We start from the raw sequence: 25,700 nt of genomic DNA, 5'->3' as shown, positions 1-25,700 counted from the left end.
GAAGAGGATGTAAACACAAGCAAGGTCTTCTTACCTGCTGATTTAGAAATCCTGCCATCACATCCCTGGCCATGCAGGAGGGCTGAGCAACTAAACGGCAACACATGTTTCCATACAAGGGGAGCCAAAAAGAGGATTCCTCTGGGGGAAAAAAACACAGGAAAAAGATAGGCAAACACTAAATCTGAATACTCGCCCTAAATACATTGTTTAGCTTGCTACCTCCATTTTTACATTAAGATTATGAATCTAAATAAGCATTTTCTCATATTTTAAGGAAAAGATTTCATCCTGTAGTATTTGACTCAAACTGATGTTTAGCCCTCAGTAAGATTTTTTAATAAAAAAAAAAATTCCAAACTAACTTCAAGTAAAAATGGAAATATCATTCTTCAAGAACAAGTCGTTGTTACATAAAATATAGCTTTAAATCTCATTTCACAGCTAGAAACATTTTGAAAGATAAATACCCTGGCCCTCTCATCTAGGAGGATCCCAGAGCGTGTCCCATTGTGGCCCACAGCTACATTTACACTTGAGCACTTTGCTTCAGATTGTTACAGCTCAGAATTTGTATCTAGTTCTGTCTTTAGCACTAGAAGAGCATTTAGAATTCCAAGAAGTTTCTAATGAATTGGAATATCCCTCCTCGTTGCTAGTCATAGGCTCTCTCTCTGTAATTAGAAGTAGGTAATGCAATGTTCCATTGACGTAACTCTATCTCTGTTCATGGTTTAGAACTGCTTGTAATGAACCAAAATATCCACGTATGTCCTTTCTCACCAGACTAAATTAAGTAAATTAATGACAGAAAAAGGAACGTGAAGAAGAGAGAGTTTAAAGTACTAATGAAGAAATGCTTACAAATATCAAAGATACTCAAAATTATTCATCCAACCTTTCAAGAAACAAATGCCCCATAAATCTTCAAATCTGTACATATTCAGAATTACTGAAATGTAAAGTAGGAAATTCCCTCTGAAGTCAAGTTTATCCAAGTAAAAGAAAGTTCCCCGAAGCAACAGTGAAAGTCCCATGCCTTAAACTAACAGTTAGAGGGTGGATTATGGGAGGGGCTATCCTTGCAGAAAACAACAGACAAAGTACCAAAAACTGTAACTTAAAACACCACTATCAGTTGCACCATAATCACAGTCCCTGTAGTGGCAGCATCTCCCAATTTGAGCTGCCCTAGAGCTTAAGTACAGCTTATGCCCTGTGTTAAATCTGGGTCTCAACCAACCTCGTTGAACTGAAGATATTTTTCTTCTTTCCTTCTGACTGCAGAGGAAAAAAAGCTGTTCTTCAATCTGATACCCTTCCTTGGTTGTGAGGAAGGTGAAATAATTTGTATATAGCTACAACTCACGTAAGACTGAGATGCAAATGACAGAAGAAACTCCCAAAAGAATTAAATTTTCATCTGGACTTGAAATTTTACTCAACTTGTAGTTTATTCAGCTGTGTACAGATGCCTGTTTTAGAGCCGTTAAGTATTTTATTAAAGTTGTTCTATATTAAGTATCAAGAAAAATAATCTCTTTAAGCTCCTTAGTTTACAAGAGCTTAATGCAAAATGTTACTGGTTTTTTATTTCCTTAAATTGGTACCATATGTACTTACCATTTCCTGTAATGGTAAGGTTGTGGGTCCTGAAATTGTCCTCGGCACTCTCCAGCCCCAAAGTGGTATATGCCAGCAAACTGTACTTTGCTTCACTAAATGTGAACAAAAAGGCACGTTTAAGACATTTCTGCTTCATGTTGTTCAGGCAGTAATTAAAGGGAGTCTAGACAGGCCTGAGATATCATATTTGGGTACAAGGGAACTCCAAGGTGCAAGGCAGCACCTCTCAGTGACCACAGATTGCTACCCCCCAACCTCTTTCCATACAACTCCCATGTCTCTGGTTTTCCTTGTGAACAAACTCTGTTCCATAATCCATTCATCTCCTTGCTATATCCTTATCTCCTGCCTCCATGCTGTGTGTACCTCCAGTTCCCTTCCACCCCATAACTTCCAGGCCCATGCCAAGAGGCCCCATCAAGTGGTTCCTTCCATTGTCTCCTCTCTGAGACTTGCTGGCCAGGAGAATTCCCTTGAGGCCACTGCCTCCGAGCTGGGCTCGTGCTTCCTGGGGAGCCAGCAGCTGCCAAACCCAGGGATAAAGGCTGTGCCATCCAAACCCTCTGCACCCTGAAGATGTTCAAAGCATCTCCCTCCTCTAGGCAGACATCAATTAATTTTTAATAGTTTTTCAGCTCTTATTGCTAGGTCTAAAGCAATTAGATTTGGTAATAGGTTCAAAAATTCCTACAGTTAATAGAACAACCGATGAAATAAACTTTATCTGAAAATACAGGTTAAAAATTAAAAGGCATTAACTGCTTCTCCATGTTGCTCTGCTCTTTTACTTTGCCTGTGCAGACTACACTTTATAAAAGAGTTGTTGACAAATGTATTTTTAATAGTATCTAATAGATGGATTCTTCCCATGCAGAAATCTGTGCAGAAATCCTACAGTCAGTTTTGTAGCATAAAGGATTTTTTCCCTTATTGTGTTTATAGGTTTCAGAATGTTTTATCTTTGTTTTGTGTTTTGCCTGGCGGGAGGGGGAGGAGGAATCACTCTTACAGTCCAGCACAGGGCATGTGGAATGGAATTCTTGGAATAAACTGGTATAAATTTGGTATGTTTCACCTTTTCCCTAAAATACTCATCAGACCAAGTAACAGATTTACAGCCCAACAATGCAGTAAGAATTTCACCTGGTTAATGGCAGCTTGAAGAGAGTTCATAGGAAAACAAACCCCTCAAAAAACACTAACTACTCTCCCTTACAGGATCTAGCACAAGATCCTTACGATATCTTTAGTAGTGCATAAGAAAGTCTAGTGGTGTAAAAGATCAGAAGACACTACTGAACCAAATCACTAAAAAATAGTTTTCTATCATAATATTTTTCAAATCTTGTTTTTCCTAACAGCACAGTGGGAACATACAGCTTTAAAATCTTTGTCTCTGCCAATGAACAAGGCAGATGTCTGCCTACTCCTAACCCTAATGGAAGAGGAGGAGGAAAAGGAGCAAGTTTGTTAGCAGGGAGGTCTGATACACATCTGTCTCAAGGGAATAAGAGAAAATTAAATATGTTATAACATTCTGGGTGAAAAAACACTGCTGTGAATCATTTCAAGAGGGCAATCTGAACAAAAACTCATCAGCATTTGTATATATTCTCTGCTTGACTGTTCCCTAACAAAAGATTCTCCAGTGATTATGTTTGGGCATGCAGTTGAGCAATGCATTACCATTCTATCTAAACCGTACCAAAAAGTTCAGTTTCTTCTCACAGATAAAACTGCTGTGCTAATTTTAAAGTTGCTTTTTTTTCTAAAGCATGACTAATTACAACAACAACCTTGCCAAAATAAATAGCTACTTCACTTTTAAAATATGCTTCACAGTAACATTTCCATTCTAAAATACAAGTCATTCCTTTCAGGCAGCTGCAATATAATCTAGAAAAGTTTTATCTACAAGTATTTTTCAAATTTAACTGGCTAATCAGGATTGTTGACTATGTTTTTCCTCGGTGTTTCACAGAATTAGCTAACTGCCTTAAATGGCAGTTTCTTTGTATAACAAAGAGTAATCCGCCTGCTGCATCTCATTCAGTATTTTGCATATCTATAGTATTTTTCCATGCAATAATTTCATTTGGAAAAAAAAAGAAGTCAGCTCATCTCCACAACATGCCTGTGGCAAAGGCTCGTTGTTTACTGATCAAGAGACACAGGCACTGAATTTGCCACACAGACACTGGTGTGGGAAGGTGTAACTATACCACCCTTTCTATAAATGCATGTTAATCAATGTATTTCCAATTTCAGAATCTGTTCCTGAATATTAAACCCAATGTTAGAAATCCCAGTCTTAGTTCACTCACTCAAATAGATCAAGTGGAAGATCAGGGAGTCAAAGAAAAAAAAAATCCAACATGTTCATTTTTCAATCAGATCTTAAATAATAGAAAGTAAAACCAAATACAACCTTCAGGTATTAACAAGAACCCAACGATAAAAGTGAGGCCACTAGATTAGACTATGTACTTCCTGCAAAATATCACCAGGGATTTGCCAATTCAAACATAGAACATGGAAGCAGAGCTGTGCCTTCAGCCCAGTGGGGGACAATACATCAAACCCAACAGCAAGTGCCTGTGATGCCAGTTCTGCAAGTGAATAAACATGCACTTCTGGGAAACTCTCCAATAATTTATCCAGAGAGCAACGTGGTTACTCTGAAATTCAATAGTATAACTGCACTGAAGATTTTTCTTCTATGATAAATGTGAAAAGAAAAAAACCAATGTTTAAAATACAACAGAAAAATTAAGCAGGCAAAAGACTGTCTACAAATTAAAAGAGAGATAATTGAGATAATATAACTCAAGATAACCAACCTAAGCAACCATGCAAAGCACTTTTTCACTAAGCTTTTGCAAGAAGTTACAAGTCTGACTGTTTCCTCACTAACCAGAGAGATTTCTAAGCCAAGGAGTTTGACAAAGAGGGATCACAGAGTTTTTGGAAAATGGAGAATTTCACTCATGTGTGCTCTGAAATGAAAAAGGTTTGTACAAATGAAATCTACAGAGAAAAGGTGTTCACATAATACAGAAAGTTCACCTTTTTGTTGTGGTTTAATTTCCCCTGCTGGACTGGTAAAACTCTCTGGGAATACTTGAAAGATCTCTTGTAATCTTGCAATCTCTTCCCCTTTATAAGGGCTACATACCAAGGTCTTACTAATATAAATCCTAAGGGGAGCCTATAAAAAAATTGACAACTTATTTTCTGCCTATAATAACCCATTTCTTTCCAAGGAACTTTTTTAATCACCCAGCAAAGCCATCATTAAACACTTCACTGTTCATTTAACTCTGTTAAGAAAGTAACAGTCACTGCGAGACGATTATCCACAGCAGAAACAACAAACTTCCAAGGTAGAAGAAAGGAAAATTCAACTGAGAAACCAAAAGCAAAACCCAAGGGAGGAGGCAGCTGTTTAAATTGTCTGATGGTGCCTCTTCCTTAAAAGACAGGCAATCTATATTCAAGCAAATAAGCCAGTGGTTATATCTGATTCAAACTGTGTCTAATGATAGCGTGTCATGGCCCAGCTGAAGCTGGTGGAAAGCACAGCCACCTGACATGATGCAGATTGAAAAATACCTTGTCATTAGGTGGAACCCACTGGAAAGTTAGTGATAAAATTCCCTTTGCTCTGGTGGATAAGATCTCTTGGATGTCTATTTTTGAGTCAAACAGTAATATCAGTATACAGTAGTATCAGTTTGACAAAGACAGAATATGCTTGAATGTTTCCTTTCAAAAATCACAGGAAATAGATGTATGAAGCTAGACTAAGACTACACTCAACACCTGGCAAGCATTAAACATTGATTCTTTACTTCTCAGCTGCCAAAAAAAGTAATTCCTTGAAAAAATTGCTTTCTAAAAAAGAAAAAAAAAACAAACACCAAAAAAACACCAGTATTATTAGCATTTGCAAATTAGGTATTTGGCCTTCTTAAATCTCAGTGAAATTAAAGTAGCTGGAAAATATTAGGAGGCAGTTAATTTCATTAGAAAATGTATGCAAGACTAAAGATCATTTTTAAAAGGAAACAGGTAAATTATTGGGAACAGCACTTATATCTATGAACACTGAAAACCAGTAAGTCATTCTAAAACATTCTGTGCTAAAGGTAATTAAGAAATCTCCTGTTAAGCAGCTTGTAACTGTAAAGTGCCTTCAGCAGTCCAGAGTTTTACTGACAAGCCGGAAGGGGAATTAGAGGAGAGGGTACAAGAGTGGTTTCTCCTGCCTACATACACACCTTTTATTTCACACAACTTGTAACTTTTAGACACGTCTACCTGTCAACTGTCAAGTATGAGCAAAACCAGCCAGGTGCAAAAATAGAATGAGGGAAAGAGTAAATAGGAAAGGTGGATGGACAGAGGGACACAGACAGACTGACTGTACAAGCTTGACTTCTTCTAGAGATCAAACCAAAAATATTATAGAGTTTGCAAAGAACAGTGGATTTACCAGCTGCAGAGCAGAAAGATAAAGCCTACTCCCGTGTTTCAAGACCAGAACCAGGTCCCAAGGCTCAGTGACATGGTTGGAATTCACACCTACTTTCTCATTTCCTATTTAAAATGTAAATTTTTTTCACTTGGGCAAATACACAGAGAATCAGTTTCTTGGCAGTTTTCCAAAAATTTACAATATATTTGGCTTATTTCTATTTTAAAAGGTATAAAACCAGAATATCAATATATAGGGCTTACAGGATGACTGGGTCAGCAGGCAAAAGGGATTCAGTGCTGTCTTCTTCCAGGGCAGCTTTGAGTTTCTTCCCTGTAGCTTTGCTGAGGGACGTTTTAAGCTTCTTTGCTAGTTTCTTAGGAGTGTTTGTTATACATAAAGACTCCTCTGTGCAGCAACTATACACTTCAACCTTCACCTGGAAATCTGGTCTTGCTTCATCGCTGAAGGCGGGGGAGGAGAAAATTTCAGAACATTTGTTAATAAACTGTGCATGCAGCCAAGGAATGCTGCTGCTACTTTATGTATTAAATAACATATTTACAATCAAGGGGAGGAATGCCATGAGATTCAGGCACAGACATACATTAATATGGAATTAAGGACTAGAGTACACAGCAGTAACTTAGCGTTGAAGTCATGAGATGAATGTTATAATTGAACCATAAACAATTACAAACAGGAAATTCAACGTTTAGGTTAAAAACTGAAAAAACCAGCCCATGTTATGGAAATACACAGGCAAGACATTCAAACACACTTAAATCTGCCCTCTACTGTTACACAAAAATCACATGATTGAAAACCTATCCGTATCTATGGTCCTAAATCATATTGAACTGTTTTAAAGATATCTTAGTTGCACCCCACACCCTTCACATTACTGAAAAAGATCCTATCTTGCTTAGATCTAATGAAATCTGTCGTTCATAACGCAACTACCCACTGCTGCATCCTCCTGTCCACAGCCTTTCGCTGTTTTCAGTTCTACTGATTCTTTTGTTCTCAACCTTAGTCATCAAACCAGAAGCCCAGTCTCATCTTTCAGGTACAAATCATGTCATGACACAGATGCCCATAACAAAAGCATGCCAAAAGCTTTTATAACAAGTCTTTCTTTATCCTGGGGGATACAAGGCGAGTCAGAGTGCCTTTTCTACTTTTGTTGCAGTATTTCACAGAAACTCATAATGGTAAGTCTCATATCTTTGAAGAAGCTGATTTAAATCTTTGTCCCCACTCTTAACTGGAACAGATGTTTAAGAGAGTTTAAAATCTGATTTAAACTCAGGATCTTGATTTAAAGTTTGTGGTAGTTCTGGCTTTCATGTTCAGTCTTCCTCAGGAGATTGAATCTAAATTGTTGATATAAAAAATAAAGGGGGGGAGGGGAGTTAAGCACATGCTCAGATAGGTGTGACAGAACATGAGGTGTTACAGAACATGAGGTGTTACATGAGGAATGAGATTGTAGCCTGCTGTATAGAATAACACTTAAAACACTGGGTGCGATGTTGATGCCTATACTTTCATAATGCTTTCAGGTTTTAGCATCAATTTAATTCAGTCCTTGAGATATAAGTTTATCTCTTTATACGAAGAAAAAGGCTTCAGCATGGCAAAAATGAAAATAAAGAGAAGGAATGAAAACACTGAGTGGCACATCTAGAACCAGCATCATCCTGTACACAAAACCCAGCCTTCCAGAGGTGGGGATGCACCACCCACTAAAATGAACAGAATCTCTACCGATTCCTTGGCCCACAGCAAAACCTAGTGGACCTCAGCCAATCTTATTCACAGGCACTTTCAAAAGAAAACAGCAATATTTGTGCTTCATTCAACAGAAGTAAATTATACTCACAATATGGTTACATTTTCAAAACAGATGTCTGTTATTGCTTTATCCACAATGATCACCTCAGTATCAAAAACCTCAGCTCCCATTCTGAACAAACAAAAAACTGCATAGCGCTGTGATTCTGGAGAGAGCCAAAGAAAGGTTTTATTAGCCCTATTGCACAACACAGTGCTGAACACTTCCAGTAAACAAAAGTATACTAAATGGTAATCCACACCTCTAAGGAATTGCCCCCAAGTTCTTCTCACCATAAATTTTCATCATAGGATTTTATGATAATTGACCTATCAAAGCTGCTGTATAGGTAAAACAACATTCACAGAGGGAAAAAATACCTACCCCTATGAATAAAGAAAAAAAACCAGTTGAGTAATCAGGTGTAGTTTGTGCTAGCAACTTCAAAAATGTTAGTAAAAATGTAATTTTGTTTAATAAAACTAATTGTACCAAAAAAAAACCCCAACGACCTAACATTTGATCCAAAGTCTGTATCATTTTATGAATGTGCTATGTAGGATTAGACTATTTTGCCATGCTTTGCCCCTCTGACCCTATTGAAAATCAAAGTGAAATCAATGCCAGGTGACAGCTGGAACAGATTTCAGGTTAATCTCCATGACACAGCAAAATGAATGTACTTGAAGACTACCCGATAATACACTCAACACCAACAGACAACTTTCATTTAAATTTCTCACTGGAAACAGGCTGCAATATACTCTCCCAAGTGTAGAAAAGACATAGAACAATGTGTTTAATCAGAAGTTTCTCAGTTAACCATTTAATAACATTTTTTTATTGCTTCCTCTGCAATTAGTCTCTTCAGAGACTAGAGTTTAAACATAGAGAAGCACAGGACTGAACTAACTCAGCTTGCTACAACCAACTTCAAGTTATGAGCATTTACACAACAAAGAGCAAAATATGGACCTAATGAAAGGTCAAAGAAGGGGTTGAAATGAGTATGGACCTCCCCATTCAGGTCAAATTTACAGGCATAAGCAATTGCTTATCAGAGTAATTAATAATGATCTTACATACTTTCTTTATTGCTGAAGTGATCAGAGCCTTTCCACATTAATGGTATCCGAATATCTAAAGGGGGAAAAAAAAAAAGATGGGGAAATTAAGTTACAGTCAATACTGTAGATCTGTGATCAAAACAAGTTACAAAAAGTTTCTTGTTTCTTTTTCTGATGTTCTGGTGGTAACAGGACCTTCCACCCAAAGAACAGCGTAATTATTTTAAGTCTATTAGTCATTTCAAAAGAAAATTCATCGATTTGAAGTGTCATTTTTGTTTAGAAATTAAGCTAGAATAAAGAATATTTTAAATCTCATTTGAAAGTACCTAAAATAACATTTCAGAGTGGCTGTGCAACATAGTTCTGAGACGTATTCTCTGAGGCCATTATTATGCATACATGTAAACTGAAACTCTGCTTGCCTTGTGCTGGAAACTACTCATCCCACTGCAAGAGGAAAGCCTTCCTGTTTTAATGAAAAGACTGGGATACTTATATTGCAAACACCTAAGTCTTGCTTTGCTAACCACAGAGAAAATGCCACTTGTAATCACAGTCCCAGTTAGAATTGTCTTAGTCGGCATAAAAAGAGTTTGAAAATCTTTTTTTTTTTTTTACCTCAAAAACATCGTTCTACTTCAGAACCATAGCAGAGAGGCAATTACAGAACCATTATTTTAAATCATGCCTGTCATTTTAATATTAGGAAAGTATTTTCTACAATAAATTTTCCAGTTTATCTGCTCAATCCAACACAGCACTGAGTGACATTTTCCTCCAGTTCTGAGGAATCAAGTTTAGACAATGTTTCTTATTAGTCCCTTGTCAAAAGACAAATGCAGCGGTGGGGGCTTTATAAACCCAAAGTTGGATTCTGACGTACAACGGTGCTGTTTAGAAGTACGTGCAATATATTAAGTGACACATGATGGCAGCAGTGAACAGCACAAGCTCAGTTGTCTTTTGATAAAACCCTTAAATAGTGTTATAAAGGAGCATTGCTGGCTCCAGAGTTGATCTTCATATGAGGCTGATGGAAAAATCCACATACAGTATGCTAAGATGTAAAACAGTGGTGGCATTTTGGCAACACGTTGTCATGTATTCCTACAGGGGTTTGCCCACAAAACTTCCTGTTGATTTAAGTGAAACCGCATAGTCACTCTGTCCCAGAAATTAAATGAAAAATTCAAATTTAAGTTAATTTTGATTATGAGACGTATTATTGTAAATGCTATGTCAATTCTGAAAACTTGAAATTCAGTTGTTTCTAACCATTCATGAAAACTAATGAATTTTCCAATGAACTGCCAGCAGGCAGCTTTAAACTGTCACAACTTCCTAAAAATCAATACATCACCATGTTCCGAAACTGCCTTTCACTTCTAAAGATGCATTTGCATTGTAACCATTTCTAATTATTTTTTTAATAAAGAGAATTAGTTTCATTAAAACCATTACAGAAGCCTCTCTCAAACTTTTAAAATACATATATTTATGTCTGTCATTGATAAAGCACAGAATGTTTCTTTCTAAAAAGACGGTCTTAAATTTACATAAACACATGAAAATAGTTAAAAATAAAAGCCTTTTTTCCTCTTTAATCATAGCAAACTCTGAATGACAATTTCAATGCACTCAATAGGCCTTGTTAGCAATTAGAGTACTAGATTAAAGATTACTTCTGTATGCCACTTTCAGTATCTTGTTGCTGAAAATTTTATATCTTAGTGAGAAAATCATCAGGACATAGATAGTCTATCACTTGGACAAGTTTAACACAATAATTGTACATCAGTTTTCAATTCATTCTTGGATTGAAAGAACTGTCATTTATCAAAAACAAAGATCAATTTTCACACACCTTAATTTCAGTTACCATTAGCTGTAAATCCATGTGGATGCAAATTGGATACATTCAAGCATCACATTTAATCAAATTTAAAGCCAATGATTCCTTTCTGAAATGACTGTAAACCATGATCATGCTTTTTGATCAACATTTAATATACTGTCTTGTGACAAACAAAATCGATTGATACGATAACATAAATTATGTCATTTATTCACAAGTGTGGGGGATAAGTAAAAATGATACAAGTGTGAAAATCTGGATTAAAGAACACACTCCCCACACAGTATCCAACATACTTTCTGTAGGAGCACTTTCCTCAGTAGTCCTGTAGAGCTATGCCAGAATTTTTGGTGCTGGTCACATGACTCACCTTTTTTTGGTAATAGTCTTAAGCTTCAGGCATGTACTAACCGTATATGATGTGCTAATGGATTTATAAGTGGGTGGACTACTTGATGGTGGAAATTGAGGGTTTAATAACAGGTGATCTATAGAAAAAACCTTATTTCTCATACTAAAAATAGAGTCCTTAAAAAATCTGATTTTCTAAAGATAGCAGAAGTGTATTATTATGACCACCCTAAAGTCTTCACTGCAGATAACTCTGCAAATCCAAAGGAAGGTGCAACCACAGCACAGACAAACAGATGCTTTCATCCAACTACCATAAGGAGGAAAGACAGATACACATTCTGCAAACAGCTGTGCTGGCAGAAAACATTATTGAACCATGTGCTCATCACTCTTCTTCTACTAGAAGTTACCTTGCTTAAAGATATGACAAAATATTCAGAATTAACTGAAACAGTTTCAGTAGTCAGCCCTTCTACACTATTTTATTCTTAATGAGGCAGGTCAGAGAGCACAAACAGATCTGTTAGTAAAGCTGGCAGCACAGCCACAGGAATGCTGAATGTGGTAACATCCACTACTGGCACAGGCAAACAAACTGATAAATCCACAGCACTGAAGTTTGAGAACAGGCTAGGAAACAGTGTACCAGCCCACTAGAAATCACTGTTAAATATTCTTGTCACTAGCCTGCATTGAAGCCATACCACTATACCTTTGCTATAGTCATGTAACCTGCATTACCTGAGTAACATTTGCATACTATAGTTCTGCCCTCAATTTCTTGGACATATCCTGTACTATCACTTCAAAGTCCGTGGTTGTGGGGAGAAAGAAGTTTTCAGCACACTCACACTTATTTAGCTTTGAAATGCATTCAGTGTTTAGTGGTAAACAGAAAAAAAGTCTTTCCCTCTGCGGAAGGTCCTGTAAGTAAAACAGAAATACAAGGTATGTATTTCACACACATGTGTGTGACTTTAGCACAAGTTCCCTTGAAGCACTAGGGGATTTATACCTCTGAACCACAGACGCACTTTAAAAATCCCATATTGTTTGTATAGTTTGTATTACAAGCCACTGCCCAGCCAATTAGCTCCTATAATAGAGTGACTACTCAGCCACTTACCTGATATGGCAACCTTTGCTCTGCATGCCACCCGGTCTTTTGTCCCATTTTCTGAAGACCTGGCAAAAAAGAAGAAAAGAAAAACATGATTTGAGATCTGTGCATTTAGATATCTAAAACACAACTCTTTAAACACCAAAAAGTGTCAGTCTTCATATCACAGCTCATTTCAAGTGCTTTTTTTTAAAGTTAATTTTGGTATCTCTGGTCTAAGACATGAGTCATTAGTTTCCTAAGGATAATCTAGAAGGAAGGTACACCATCAATTTTCTTAATTCCCTAGAAGATTTTACTCCAAAGCTTATATAACCTGAGTATTAAAAGACAAGTAGATTCATCTTCCGTGTCTTTTCCAGCTCCAACAGGACCAAATATCAGTTTTTCCCTTCTGTACGCATCAGCGGAGATGCAACTTAATTAATCAGTTCTATTATTGTTTAGAGAATTGCCTCCTCCTCTATTAATAGAGACTTATTATAAAACGTTGCATTTTAATTTTCCATGCAGGCAGTTTGCTGTAGACCTCAAAGTCAACCTTAAATTGAATAAAAAAAATATCTGTGGATAATGAGTAACAAGAGCGCTCTCCTCACCTCTGCCACTGCTCCTAACACCTAACCAGATAAGGAGAAATGAAAATTTCTAGCTGCTACCAGTATCATGACTTCCAGAGGCATGAACAGAACATCTTTGCAACTCACTGATTACAGACCCACACAAGAAGTAACAGGAACAACATCCATTTGAAAACCCTAGAGTGAGAAAACTCAGTCACGATTAAGCTATAACCAAATTCCAGTCTTGAACAAACACCAAAAGAAAGAACTGCAGATGGACTATCAACTATCAAAGATACAATTTAAATGATAGAGAAATAACACCATAGGATGCACCTCTTCTAACGATCTCCACTGAAAACTCCAGGGATTTCTGAAGCCCGAACTTTAAGCAGTGCATGACAGTCACAAATCAAGCAAACAATACAGTTGTTCACATACATCTCCAAATATCTCAGCCCTGTTCCAGATATATGCCATCACCATTCTGTGGTCACTGACATCAAAGACAAGGAGTTGAGTAAATCAGCATATATCCATAGTTGATATTATTCCATCACTAAAAACATAAATAGTGAACCACTATAAAGATCTTCACCTTAGTAGGCAAAAGCAATACATCCACAATAATTACAGAATACCACATGTATTACGTGCTAGTTTTCAAAATCAACTTTCAGAAAGAAAGTTCTTTCCTTCAACAAATTTCTCCTATAAAACCACATTTCTGAAAGCAAAAAGTAGCAGAACTGTTCCCACAGATACAATTAACTGGAGCCAAGTGTGTATCAAAGATTTTCTATGTTAAACTGCAATATAATATTCCATTAAATTAATAACCTGAGAGCAATAGTGTCTCTGTACCATGATTCTCAACATTGCATCCAAAATATTCGATTAGGCAAAAGAATTATAACATTAATCATATAAAACACGTATACTTTAGCTCCTTCAAGAGTTATAATGTGAAAATATTTTCAACTAATTTTTCTTCCTATTCAGTGTTGTTTTTATCAGTTCGCTGTAGTTAACACAAGTGGCCAGCAGAGGGTACCAATTAACCATGATAGTTCCCTCATTAAAGGGCCCTTAGTAGCAATAAAAGGAAAAGTAGAAATACTTCTATTCTGACCTGGATAGCTTTGTTTTGTTCCTTCAGACTTGGACAGGTACCTTTCTGTATGCTAAAGGTAATCAAGAAAATATGACTATTGTATTACTTGGTACTGAATTACAGTTTAGTGTCAATAATCTACCCAGAAAAATATGACTAGTATTTAATTTTCTAAAGTAAAAAGAAGATTATGGAATGGTCTTATAAAGTAACGTTTTGAGGCAGCTGTAATTTATGGTTATGTGGGGGAAAAAGAAAGAAAGAGTTTAAAGGAAGGATTTAAATCCACTTTTCTTAAACAGGCTGCTAAAAATTCACATTAAAAAAATGCCTGCTTCACACTGCTGCCTTTGCATTTGAGCTGTCATTAACTCACTGCTCTCCAGCTCTGCACGGGTCTGGCTCTCCTGCATGGCTCTGTAGCTGTGTCCTGTACGCCCGTATCCGAGCATTGCAGACCATCAGGCTCTTGACCGCACGCAGGAGCTGGTCCTTCTGGGTGCTCACTGCCAGCAGTTTGCAGATGCCCTCACGCATCCGGATCTCAAAGTCAATCTTCTCCTGGATGTCACGTTCCTAGAGGTGCAAAAAATAACAAGAGGTTAAACAAAACAACAACTAACAATATCCCTGAATTTTTAAAGGCTCTTTTTATTTCACAGTTGGGATAGAAAACTCTAGGTTTTAATTATGAGCAGCTATTGCAATGATTAGTGAATGTAACAATGACAGTTCTCTCTTCGGGGACAAAAGAGTAAAACAAGGGATGCAACAGATTCACTATATCCATTATACATGAAAATTCCAAACCAGGCAGTAAGATGAATTCACTGTAGCATCTGAAAGTTACTCGTGTCATTCACAGAAAAATAACATGGTCTTTGAGAGGCCTAACTGAACCAAACTTATAAATTAACACCCCACTTTTTGCAGTTATCCCTATTAAATAAACTTTAAACTGAGAAAAATGTCTTAAATATTTTAAATCAGAAATTCAATCTCATTACCTCTTTGGCCATCTGAAAAAGAGTGAAGAAATATGAGGGTTTTTCACTTCCGGTTGATATAAAATTCAGGCAAGAGAAGAAGCAAAAATAAAGGAGACTATTCCAATATTTGACTGTTTCAGGTCATGAACATGTTTCAGGTCAGACAACTGTGGTAGCTTCAACCCTATACAGGGATCATGACATGCACAGTTTTCATTCAAAGTATGAAATAAGCTATACTTGCCTGAAAGTCATTAGAATTCTGCATCACTGTTTTTTGAAGGAGTAGGATGTTTTTAAAGGTATTATAAAAACTTCAGGAAAGTTAGCTTTTTCCTGCCTACTTTCAGAGAAAACAAACATTTATAAATGACTTGCTACTTCAAAGAGGTCAGTCCACACCGATCCAGAAGATAATTAACGTGAAGGATCACACACAGTTTACTGTCTCCCAATGGTGTGCTTAGATGCCACTGATGACTGATACAAATTTCCCTGTTATGTGGCCATTCCTGGCCAAACCAAATATTACTAGCACATGAAGAACAATGTTATCACTGTATTGCAGGGTAGCATTGCAAATAAATTGCAAGTCAGTGACTAGTGAAGCTTTGTCAACACTAAGCAAGTGTCCCAGCTACATCTGGAATTGCCAGGATCGTGTCAGTTTTCAAGTTTACAGTCTGAACCCAAAACAAGCACTTGGGCAGTGGATCTATAAGCAGTTGTCTGAAACTTGCGGTACAGTTTCTCATTTTCCTCAGGTAATAAAGGAGGTGGGTTCCTCTCACCCATGATGATAAAGACCCCAGGTTTATGCAGCCAGGCAAAGCAGGACAAATATATGTCCTATGAATCTGCCAGCATTTAAGGCAATTTAGTCACACAGTGAGAACGCAGATGATGAGTAGACACCACTATGACAGAGGAAGCTAAGGTGTACAGAACTCTCCAGAAAATAACAACTCTCAGTCAGAGACCCCATGAGAAATGCCTGGAACGCACACGGGTTACCATGACACAGGCTCTCTGGCACCAGTGGGTTGTTTTGTGGTGAATAGCTCCCAAATGTCTTATCAGAGGTGTTTTCCATAGAAGTTCTGCTGGTATTCCCTACAGTTGATATATGAAGGCCTGGAACCAGTACGGCACCATAGGCTATCCAAGTTTTCTCCCTCAGGGATTTGCTTTTTAAAGTTTCAGTCACAATCAGAGTAGTATAAAGCAGGGCACCAACACCTCTGCATCCCTAGCATCTGCTTCTCTAGCCACATTTTTTTTTCAGGACTCTTCCCAGGAAAAAAAAAAAAAAAAGAGAGCAATAAATAGCTTTTGTCAATCTTCTCTTATTCTGATTCAAATTTTACACAGTTATGAAAACCTAAGCCAGGCCTACACCTGGCCCTAAGAAATAATTACTTATTCTTTAAGCCTATGCTTATAAATCAGCTGCTACAAAGCACAGAAGAAGAAAATAGTACTCCCTCCTAATATTTCCCAGGACAGTAGCCCCTGCTCCTCTCCACATCTATCACCTGGTACATAAATATGGTGAGGAAATAAACACTCCTAGTTTGGGGCATCTGCATGTATCCATACTGGGACTTTCAGAACCATGCAAAGCATTAGTCCACGTTACATCTCACATAAAAAAATTCCAGACTAGCAGTAAATGGCTGTTGGGCCACAGCTTAAATAACCACACCATATAAATCTCGTCTGAAGGAAGAACTTAGCAGCCTGATTTGGAATATATAAAGTTCTTTGTGCCTAGCAAAAATGATTGGTCAGCTTTTCTTTCTTTTCCCATTCCTTCTAAAAATACGAGCACACCATCTGGACTTGGAGGAACAACTCAGCACTGTTTTGCCATATGCTGTCTACTAATGCACTGTTTCCCTCGTGGTCTCCATCCTTCCCTACCAGCAGCAGCACAACACAGACAAGATTACTAACAGCTGCTGAAATTTTCAGCCCCATACTCAGGAACTGCCTCAGTAATACTTCCAGAAAGTGTCTTTATATTTCCCACCTAACTATACCAAGTATAAGAAATTTCAAAGGATTTCTAGTTTTACATAGGTAATTGCAGTCACAAAACAACCAAAGAATTCCAACAAGAGCTAAGAAAAATTATATGGATACTGCTGAAGGCAGGACAAATTGAAATTTTAGTTCATTTAATTGGTAACTTAATCACAGGCTTTCAGAATCTTATTCCAAGGTACACTTCTGATTTACCACCACAGTGGCTTACATCTAAACCCTGTAAGCAAGTAGCCAGGCAGTGAGTATTCTTCTAAAACAGGGGCTGTGAAGTCAAGACATCAGCTTGTGCACTTTGCAGCTCAACACCGGAATGAGCGCTTGCTGCAATTGGCAGCCACAGCTTTACAGGCGCTGCCGAGTTCAACCAATTCAGATTTGTAACTGATTCCAGGTTTAAAAAGACACAGCTCATTGACCGGAAAACCAGCGGCTGAAAGACCCAAGAGGTGGAAGGACCAGCTCCGAGCACGGGCGGAGGGTGAGCGGGGAGCTCAGCCCTGCTGTGCCGGGGCAGCCCGCGGCCGCCACGGACCCGCCCAGCTCGGGGGCAGCGCAGCTCCCGTGCCCCGAGCACCGCCCGCCACACACCCGCACCGCACACGGACATCGTCACTACTGCCCTCGGGCATGCCTCGGTGCGGGGGTTGCGTTGCGTTGCCCCTGCCCCTGCCCCTGCCGCATCACCAGCCCGCCGGCGCTGCCATCCTCATCTAATGTGCTCAGTCCTCGTCTCCGCCGCGCCGCCGTTCCAATACTCCCGCCCACCGGCAACGGCCGCGGCTGGACCGCCCCCGCAACCGCACCGCATCCGCACCGCCGCCTCCCCCCGCCCGCCCTAGCCTCGCACCGCCCCTCGCACCGCCCCGCACCGCCTGCCCCGCAACCTCCCCGGGCAGACCCTGACCGGGACACCGCTCACGGCCCTGAGCACCCGTGTGGCTCTGCAGGGACACCCGCAGCACTGCCATTAGCGCTACGGACTGCTACTGACCGCGGCATTAACCCCGGGGTGCTGAAATGAGTGAGATATACAGTGTTGCTAACAGCTTTCTACAGAAGTCTCCAGGCTAACATATGCTTATTTAAAATATAAGAAAATGCAGTTAGAAGGGAAAAATTTAAAAACCTCATTGCTTGATCAGGATTTCACATAGCTGCTCTGCAGCTCTGCTTGCCCCTTGACATTTACAACTGGGGCTTAAATGCAGGAGGTTAGCCTTGATGGAAAAACAGGAACTTCTGGACCAAAGGTATGTATTCCTTGTTGCAAGGCAGAGGACAGGGAGCTCTGCTTCCCTCCAACTTGCTCAAGTGTCACCTGGAGGCAGAAGTGGCAGCAGCAGCTGTTCAGCAGTTCCTGTCTCCATCTTGGGCCACGTTTCTTAGTGTAAGGAGGCATTCAGAGCTTCATTAAATACCTTCATCCTGTCCTGAGGTCCTCTGTGTACCACTGGCAAGATGCATGCCCCAGCTGGGAAGCACTACCCTAGGTTATTTATTTATAGGCACTACCTTTTTTTCCCATGTTTAGATACTCCCTTCTGTTCTTTAGGTACTGTGACTTTCCCAAAATTAGTCTTTCTGCAGTACATCCAGTGGAGAAATCCCATCAGGGAGCCAAAAGGCTTTTGCTTAATCGAAGTATGATACTTAGAGTTGTATATAAACAGCCAAGATATCTAGAAGTGAGTTTGAGGGAGACTGGAAGGAAAGTCTCCATCTAATCTTGGTGCTTCCTGTGTCCCAGCATGAACCTTGGGTTTCCATCTCTGCTGCAAAGTTCAAGATTTCAGATACATCAAGAGAAATCCATCACACAAGGGGAGAACATGAGATGCCAAATCAGAATGCCCTTTTGAATCACAGTAAGGCTTATCTCTTAAGATGTGGTCTGGTCTCCCCTGAATCAGTCAGGGATGGGATTTGAGGCTCAAAAATCTCCAAGTGATTTTCTAGGCTACAGAAAAAACTAGAAACAAGAGCACGTCATGTAGTGGAATTGAACAAAACAAGTGAAAGTCTCAAGTTAACTGAACTGCATCATCCTTGAAACAATGTTTGACCAAAGTAAGTGAGGGTACAGACTCAACAAATATCGATGGCTGAAACCCTTTGATGAGTTTGATGTAAAATCTGGGAGCAGCTGGAAATGATAACCTTACTGTAGAGATAAACAAATAAGGAAAGAATTACTGTAACTCTACCTTGCCAAAACTCACTCACCAACTCATAAGATGGTGCACTACCTCAGAAAACTAATGCAACCTGTGAAAAAGACACATCAGAACACTTCCCACACAGCACTATCTCAAGCAGTTCAGGTTAGACTCCTGGTTCAAGCCTGAAACCCACTGGTTCAATCTTTCCAGAAACACTCCCTGCCAAACTCCTGAGAACAGCACCGAAAGGGTTTTGTCAAAAACCAGAGTGGCTACACGGATGCAACAAAAATCACTGCAAAAGGACAAGTAATGCCCAAAATTATTCCAGGCAATCAGCATCTTTAAAGCCGTTTTCGCTGGTGGTGTAGATGGTTCCCAGGAATCTGTGGCAGCAGTTCAAGAATTTTAGGAGCTAATTAGCATGGTTTTGCAGTACAGTCTGCTCAGTGAATACTAACCTTAATAAAGCCCAAAAATGTGACTGCTAGCAGCATAAAGAGCCCATGCCTGCAGCCCTTACACGTTCCTGCTGACATTGACTTGAATTGGAACCCTTAAGAAAGCAGTGGGAGCTAAATGTGTAGGACTCAGCCCTAAGCAACACAAATAGTGTCTTCCCAAGCTCAGTGCATACCTGCTCTTCAGCTGCTTCAAATGTCCAGTTTTCCACTACATTAGGAAAATGTTACTGCAAAGTCTGGCTTTTCACACTCTTGTACCTGCTTCTGCTTTGGTCCCCCTTTGTATTCACTTTCTGGAGACATTCAGGTTTTTTGTTATAAAATTCAGCGGATCAGAGGCTTAATTAAAAAATTAAACGTTTCACCAGACTTCTAGCTCTGTCTTTTAAGGGAACATGAGACTGAGGCTTTAAAAGGCATTTCTGCAGGTTTTGGATGAGGCGAGATGTTCTCTCCGCACTGCAAGTCTGACTCCAACAACACTCTCCTGCTGCTGCAGCAGCACACAAAGTAACTTAAAAATGAAGAAGGCTTTGTGCCATCTATGTTATGCAGAGATTTGGGATTCAGCTAGCAACTATTATGCTCCCTAATTGAAGAGTAATTCCAGCAGACAGCAACAATCAAAAAGGAAGCATTGTAACCATGTTTTTTTTATCTCCAGAGAAGCCTCCACTGAAGGGCAAAGAAACCCAAGGCACAACCTACAAAACAAGGAAAATCCTGCACAGTCACTGCTGCTAGAGCAGAGAAGTCGTAATGGGGGCATAGGGTGAATTAAATAGGGGATCTGTATCCTGCCTTCTGGGGTTTTTAAGTGAAACATTTTTTTCAGATGAATCACACCATCTTTTCATTTGCCACTCGATTTGCATTGCAAAGCATTTGGCTTCCTTCTAGTATTAGGGAAACTGGATGGCAGAGGAAAGATCACTGTCTATCTAAATCACTGTTCTGCTCAAGTGTTAGATCAGCATATTATTTTAAATGTTAGGCCCATCATTTTGGTTTAGCAGGTACAAAATATCTACACCTACTCTTGACAGCACTGCAGTATTTTTCTTAATTTCTTAGTTCCCACAGCTTGCTACACCTACTCCTTGAATATCATCAGTGTGCCAGTAGAAATCTATTCAATTCCTCTTCAGATTTATCCTCTTCAGATTTAGCCTAAATGGAGATATATGAAGATTTGTACTGGACACATGGGAAAGAATTTGCAAAGGCTTTTTATAATTGACTTATTTAAACCGAAAAGCGAACTGTTGCCATTGATTGCCACTTACTTTGATTACTATGGTATGTGACCATTGTAGATTGCTCCAATGGGCAGAGACTGGAATTTAGGGTGTTTACCTCAATGCTTACTGGAGCCTCAGTAACTCATTTCTCCATTGCAGCCTGCTGAGGTCAGTTGAAGCCTTTCCATTCTCGTAGCTGGGCAGAAAGGCAACATGTAGACCTACAAAACAAATTAAGTATGGGTAATACCTTACTGTAATGAACTTCAGTTTCAGTTTTGATTAGATAAGGTGAACATTAATCACCTGGCCAATGACAGTGAGCTAAAGCCCAACCCCATCAAGGTGAAAGCAATGATAAGAGAAAACTTCGTGAGCTCCATCTTACCTACCTGAGCAGTGTGAAGAAGGTATCTTCTCTAGGGTAGTCATGGAGCCAGTCGTTGAAGGCATCATCCTGTAACATACAGGTGTCTAAATCAGCTAGGATGCATCATCCTTACCTTTCCTGGATAAATAGACACAGAGGCCAGAACATACTAGAATAAACTCTTACTATTTCTGGTGTTCTCAGATTAATTTTACACCGAGAGCTTTCTCATCTTCTGCTCAAGGTTTTTTAGTGTTCTGCAGTCCTCCATCCAGTGCTCCCAATGGCATGGGGGTCGCATCTCTCTATGATGCCACCAGCAAAACTTCGATGCCAGGTGCTTCAATGAACTATTTTTCAATCATTTTATGTTCCCATAGGATTTCTAAAAGAAACTGTAGAAGGCTAAAAAAGTATGAGGAATTATTTTTCCTTTTTCCAGATAAGATTCCAGAAACTGACTCCTCAAAGTATTCCTGACATCAACCAGATCTTGAAATGCCTCCAGATCGAATTACTGTAGCCTTTTTAAGTCACCATGTATGAGATAAATGCAATCAAAATACTTTTCATAACAGAAATTGTAAGTTACAAAAAATCCACCCCCATATGAATTTGGAAAACAGTTTCTGAGATCAAACCTGAAAACCTTAAAAATCAAATTAAACACTGCATGACTTTGAACTGCAATTTGATCATCCTCTAGGTCTTAAAGTTGCTCCTGCACAAGACAGGTGATGAAGGGTGGTTGACTGAGGTAGACCAGTCACATGTTTTCCTGTGTCTCTGCTTGAGAGAACTGGGGCACTGGTTTTGAAGCCAATTCACGTGATTCCCACACAGGTACAGAATCAACCCCATCAGAAGTATCCTGTTGGACAAGGATCCTCACTGGTGACTGACAGCTTCACTAGAAACCTTTCTCCAGCTGAGAAGACAATGTACACGCACAGTGTCTAACAAAGCATGAGTTTTTGCAGCCTTTCCCTAAGCTTAGAAATTTATATGGTCTCTCTTTTCAATTCTACTTCGTATCTCAACAGCTGTTGAATGAATGAAATTATCTTTAGTTCCTTTCAAAATCAAAGCTGGTTGAAATTGGCTGCTTGGATCCACTGCTAATAGGAGGACATTTATACAGACAAAGAAATTATGGTCATGCAAAGATGATACTGCTATGGAAACGCAGAGAGGTCCTTTCAGCTGCTCCATATTAAGGGGATGTTCAGTACAAGAAGATTCTCCTAGAGATTCTACAGCGTCACTCCCATGGCATGCTTTTGACTAGGATTCCTCTGTTGAGTGAAGACTCCTGCTTTGGTTTCTTGTGCATTACTGCAGGTGGTGTTTGTTGTATAAAGTCTCTATCTGAGACAGCTGCATCCAGCTGTTTGCTGGGCAGCGAGCTGCTGGAGTCACCAGTTTGTGTCATGGGAGAATCTAACTGGGCATTCTTTATTTTCCAGTTTCAGGATCAGGTCTGTTATGATTTTCCCCAATTGATATTGCACAGGCAAGTTAAAAGTCACTGGGTCATTTAAATGGATTTCCATTTTGAATTTGAAAGGGGGAATAAGTGCACTGAGGATATCATAGATCTAAAGATAGACTCCCATATGGGAAAATAATGACAGAAAATCACCTTCCTTTTGATAGGCAGAGGACTACCGTGTATTGCTTGGAGAGCAGATGCAGGCCCACTTCTTGCAACAATCTCCCAGGAAAAAGGAGCAATTCTCCAAGTTGGCTCTGGGATTGACTTTTTTCTTTTTTTTATTTTTTTTTTTTGTCTGGAGGTAGATACAGGCTGAGTATCTGCAGATTGTCTCTGTTTTTCCCACACAATTTAGAATATCTCTGCAGAAAACAATACTTGGCAAACAGACTCTGCCTGAAGTGAGTTTGTAGTCTGGTCTGATTTTTTCCAAGTACTGGAATGTAGGTGTCTAGGGAGAGAAACATGGCACTGCAACGTGCTCTGAAGGCCAAGCAACATAAGCTGCCCTCTGTGCAGCCACAGGCACTCAAGCTCCCCCTGCACTGCAGCATTGATGAGGAAGAAAATTGTGATTGTCCCTTACCAAGGCACATCTTGGGGTGACAGCTGTTGTCCCAGGTAACTGAGGCACAATAGCCCAGTGGACTAGTGAATCCATTTCTTTGCATTTCACACACTTTTTGGATTGTTTTGTTCCTGCCTCAGGGAGGATTTTCGAAGGGGCACGGGTAGAGATCTATACTTCACTGCAAAATCTCACTTTGCCCCAAGAAATGTTCCTCGTCAGTAAGAGATTGGCTTGTCTCAATAGTTTTCCCCATTACACTTGGGGCTATAACCATCTGCAGCTCTGCAGTTTTTCCTGCCTTGCCACAGAGCTGCAGTTTTTCTGCATTTTTCTAAGTCCTGAGTTGGGTTCCTCTGGATCCCTTTGCCCACCCACGGCGTGGGGCGGCCCAGTTCTAGTTCCGTCTCCATCTGAGGAACCATTCCAACGTCTTGAAGGATAGGGAAAGGGAACTCCAGCATCAGGGGTTTCTTCAGGCCCTGAGCTTGGAGGGGAGAGGTGCCCTCCCCTCCCCCCACGCACGTGGTTCCATGGCCAGCACGGAGACAGCACACGGGGCGTGGAGAGGAGGCAAGAGAGAGTTTATTGTTGGGGGGGTTACATTTATAGGGTTTAGGAGGATTCACAAAGTAACCAATTAGAAGTCTCAAGGGGCTTACAGGAACACCCAATCACAGGAAGGGGTTATCAAGGTCCAATGAGAACACCTCAGGACACCTTCGCAGGACATTCCTGAGATAACACTACCGTGGGGGGTCTTCAGAAGAAGAAACACGTGTTTGCAAAGAGACCACAAAAAACCATTTTAAGACATGTTTAAACAACAGTTTTCCCATATAATGCAGGTTTAGTGCCACAGGTTCCAACTGCATAAACAGACATTTGTCGTATGGATCAGGCCAAGGAAGAGCAAGCCAAAGAAAGAAGGCAAATGTTATTTCATGAAAATATAACAGTAAAAACCAAATAACATCTCAATACTATCAATATAGTTATTGATATGTGCAACATAATAACCATTTGTGGTTGGAAATTTCTATCCGAGGTTTTAAAACCTCTGGCCCGTAAGGGAAATCTGGCTTGCAAATTATGTCCTGTTTCTTACAGATATAGATACTGAAAAAATAGTGAGCAGTTTATCCACTCAAGTGCTTGAATAAATACATCCACAGGGATAAGAGGATTTAAATTTTTTAGATCTGACAGTTAATTTTCCATTCTGAGCATCCCTAGTCCCTGTGTCTCCACCAAACTTCTCCCTAAATCCAATCTCTGCCCCTGTGTGGAGTGCAATACCTCTGTGAAATAACTTGCTTCCATGAAACCTCAGAAGAGCCATATTGTAACAAAAACTATTTGCCACGGCACAGCAGATTCCGGGACCCCATTAGAGTGGTAAGGCTGTTCCTAGGAATAACCCCAGTGTCACAGACAACAGTTTTTATACAGGTGATGATTTTTTGCTGAATCATTGCAGAGTTGGATTGAAGTTGTCCACATGTACGAGGAACTAAAATATTGTTTTATAAGGTGGAAAGATCTAAGGAGAGAAACTTACTGCAAAAGACACTATGTCCTGGGAACGCCCCCCAGCTGAGGTGATGGGCCACACACCTTCTCTTCAAGCTCACCATGGCTTCACAGAGGAAAACCAATCCAGCTACTTCTTCCCTTGCTCCAGTTCCCCTTGAAGTCAAACCATGGGAGAGGATGGAATTGGGTTGTACCTGTGCTCTCCTCAATGTGAGACGGAAACATTTCTTGCAAATGATAGTATTTTTTCACCTAATAATATGACCCATTTTTACTCACCATTATGAAAAATCAGGGGTTGAGTAGCAAATATAAGTAACTGTATTTTACCTGAAGTTGGTTTGTCAGAGATTTCTGTCATTCTTCTAATCATCTTACAGCTTGTAATGAGCTGAGACAACACTTCATGTCATCATTAGCATTTTAAATAATGAATTATGGTAACAACAAATAGCACCTCATGTTTTACAGACAATTTTATCTAGAAGAATAAAAATAACTAGTTCTGCCTGGGTGCATGCATGACTTACACACGAGTACATATTTATTTTCTTATTCTAAAAATCAAATTCAGTTCTAGGAAGTAATTTTTAGCACTTGACTCTAACGATGTGTTTGTCATGGCTAGGCTTCACGAACGAAGATTTGGGAAGGCTCTATCCACATTTGCTACAGGCACGCTGGTGGCTTATGAGGCCAATACGTGACAGACATATCCGATTGCAAAAGGCACAGCAGAAAGACTCCTTAGATGGTGTATTCTGCAATACATGGTTCTTTCTGCGTTGCCTTTTCTCCTCGAGAGTGATCCTG

The 25,700-nt window shown here is 39.6% G+C and overlaps 1 protein-coding gene across 3 annotated transcripts in view; it reads right to left on the bottom strand.

Moving 5' to 3' along the window:
* The window catches only part of RTKN2 (rhotekin 2), a 40,086-nt gene extending 18,027 nt beyond the window's left edge, over window positions 1-22,059 (bottom strand). Inside the window, exons 1-10 of one of the 3 annotated variants that reach the window (XM_018085411.3) lie at window positions 21,475-22,059; window positions 21,311-21,392; window positions 21,034-21,139; window positions 14,393-14,592; window positions 12,346-12,404; window positions 9,027-9,080; window positions 7,989-8,106; window positions 6,367-6,567; window positions 1,624-1,718; window positions 35-141 (exon numbers count right to left, since the gene is read on the bottom strand). In XM_018085411.3, coding sequence (XP_017940900.1) covers window positions 35-141; window positions 1,624-1,718; window positions 6,367-6,567; window positions 7,989-8,106; window positions 9,027-9,080; window positions 12,346-12,404; window positions 14,393-14,553 — 795 coding nt within the window. In that variant the 5' untranslated portion in view covers window positions 14,554-14,592; window positions 21,034-21,139; window positions 21,311-21,392; window positions 21,475-22,059. The other 2 variants (XM_018085412.3, XM_008933644.4) reach the window with 2 other exon arrangements.
* Between the last annotated feature and the right edge of the window lie 3,641 nt (window positions 22,060-25,700).

This window comes from Manacus vitellinus, unplaced genomic scaffold (genome assembly GCF_001715985.3).
Source record: "Manacus vitellinus isolate BGI_N305 unplaced genomic scaffold, ASM171598v3 scaffold_80_pilon, whole genome shotgun sequence".
NCBI lineage: Eukaryota > Metazoa > Chordata > Aves > Passeriformes > Pipridae > Manacus > Manacus vitellinus.
This window is presented reverse-complemented; position numbering and strand designations above follow the sequence as displayed.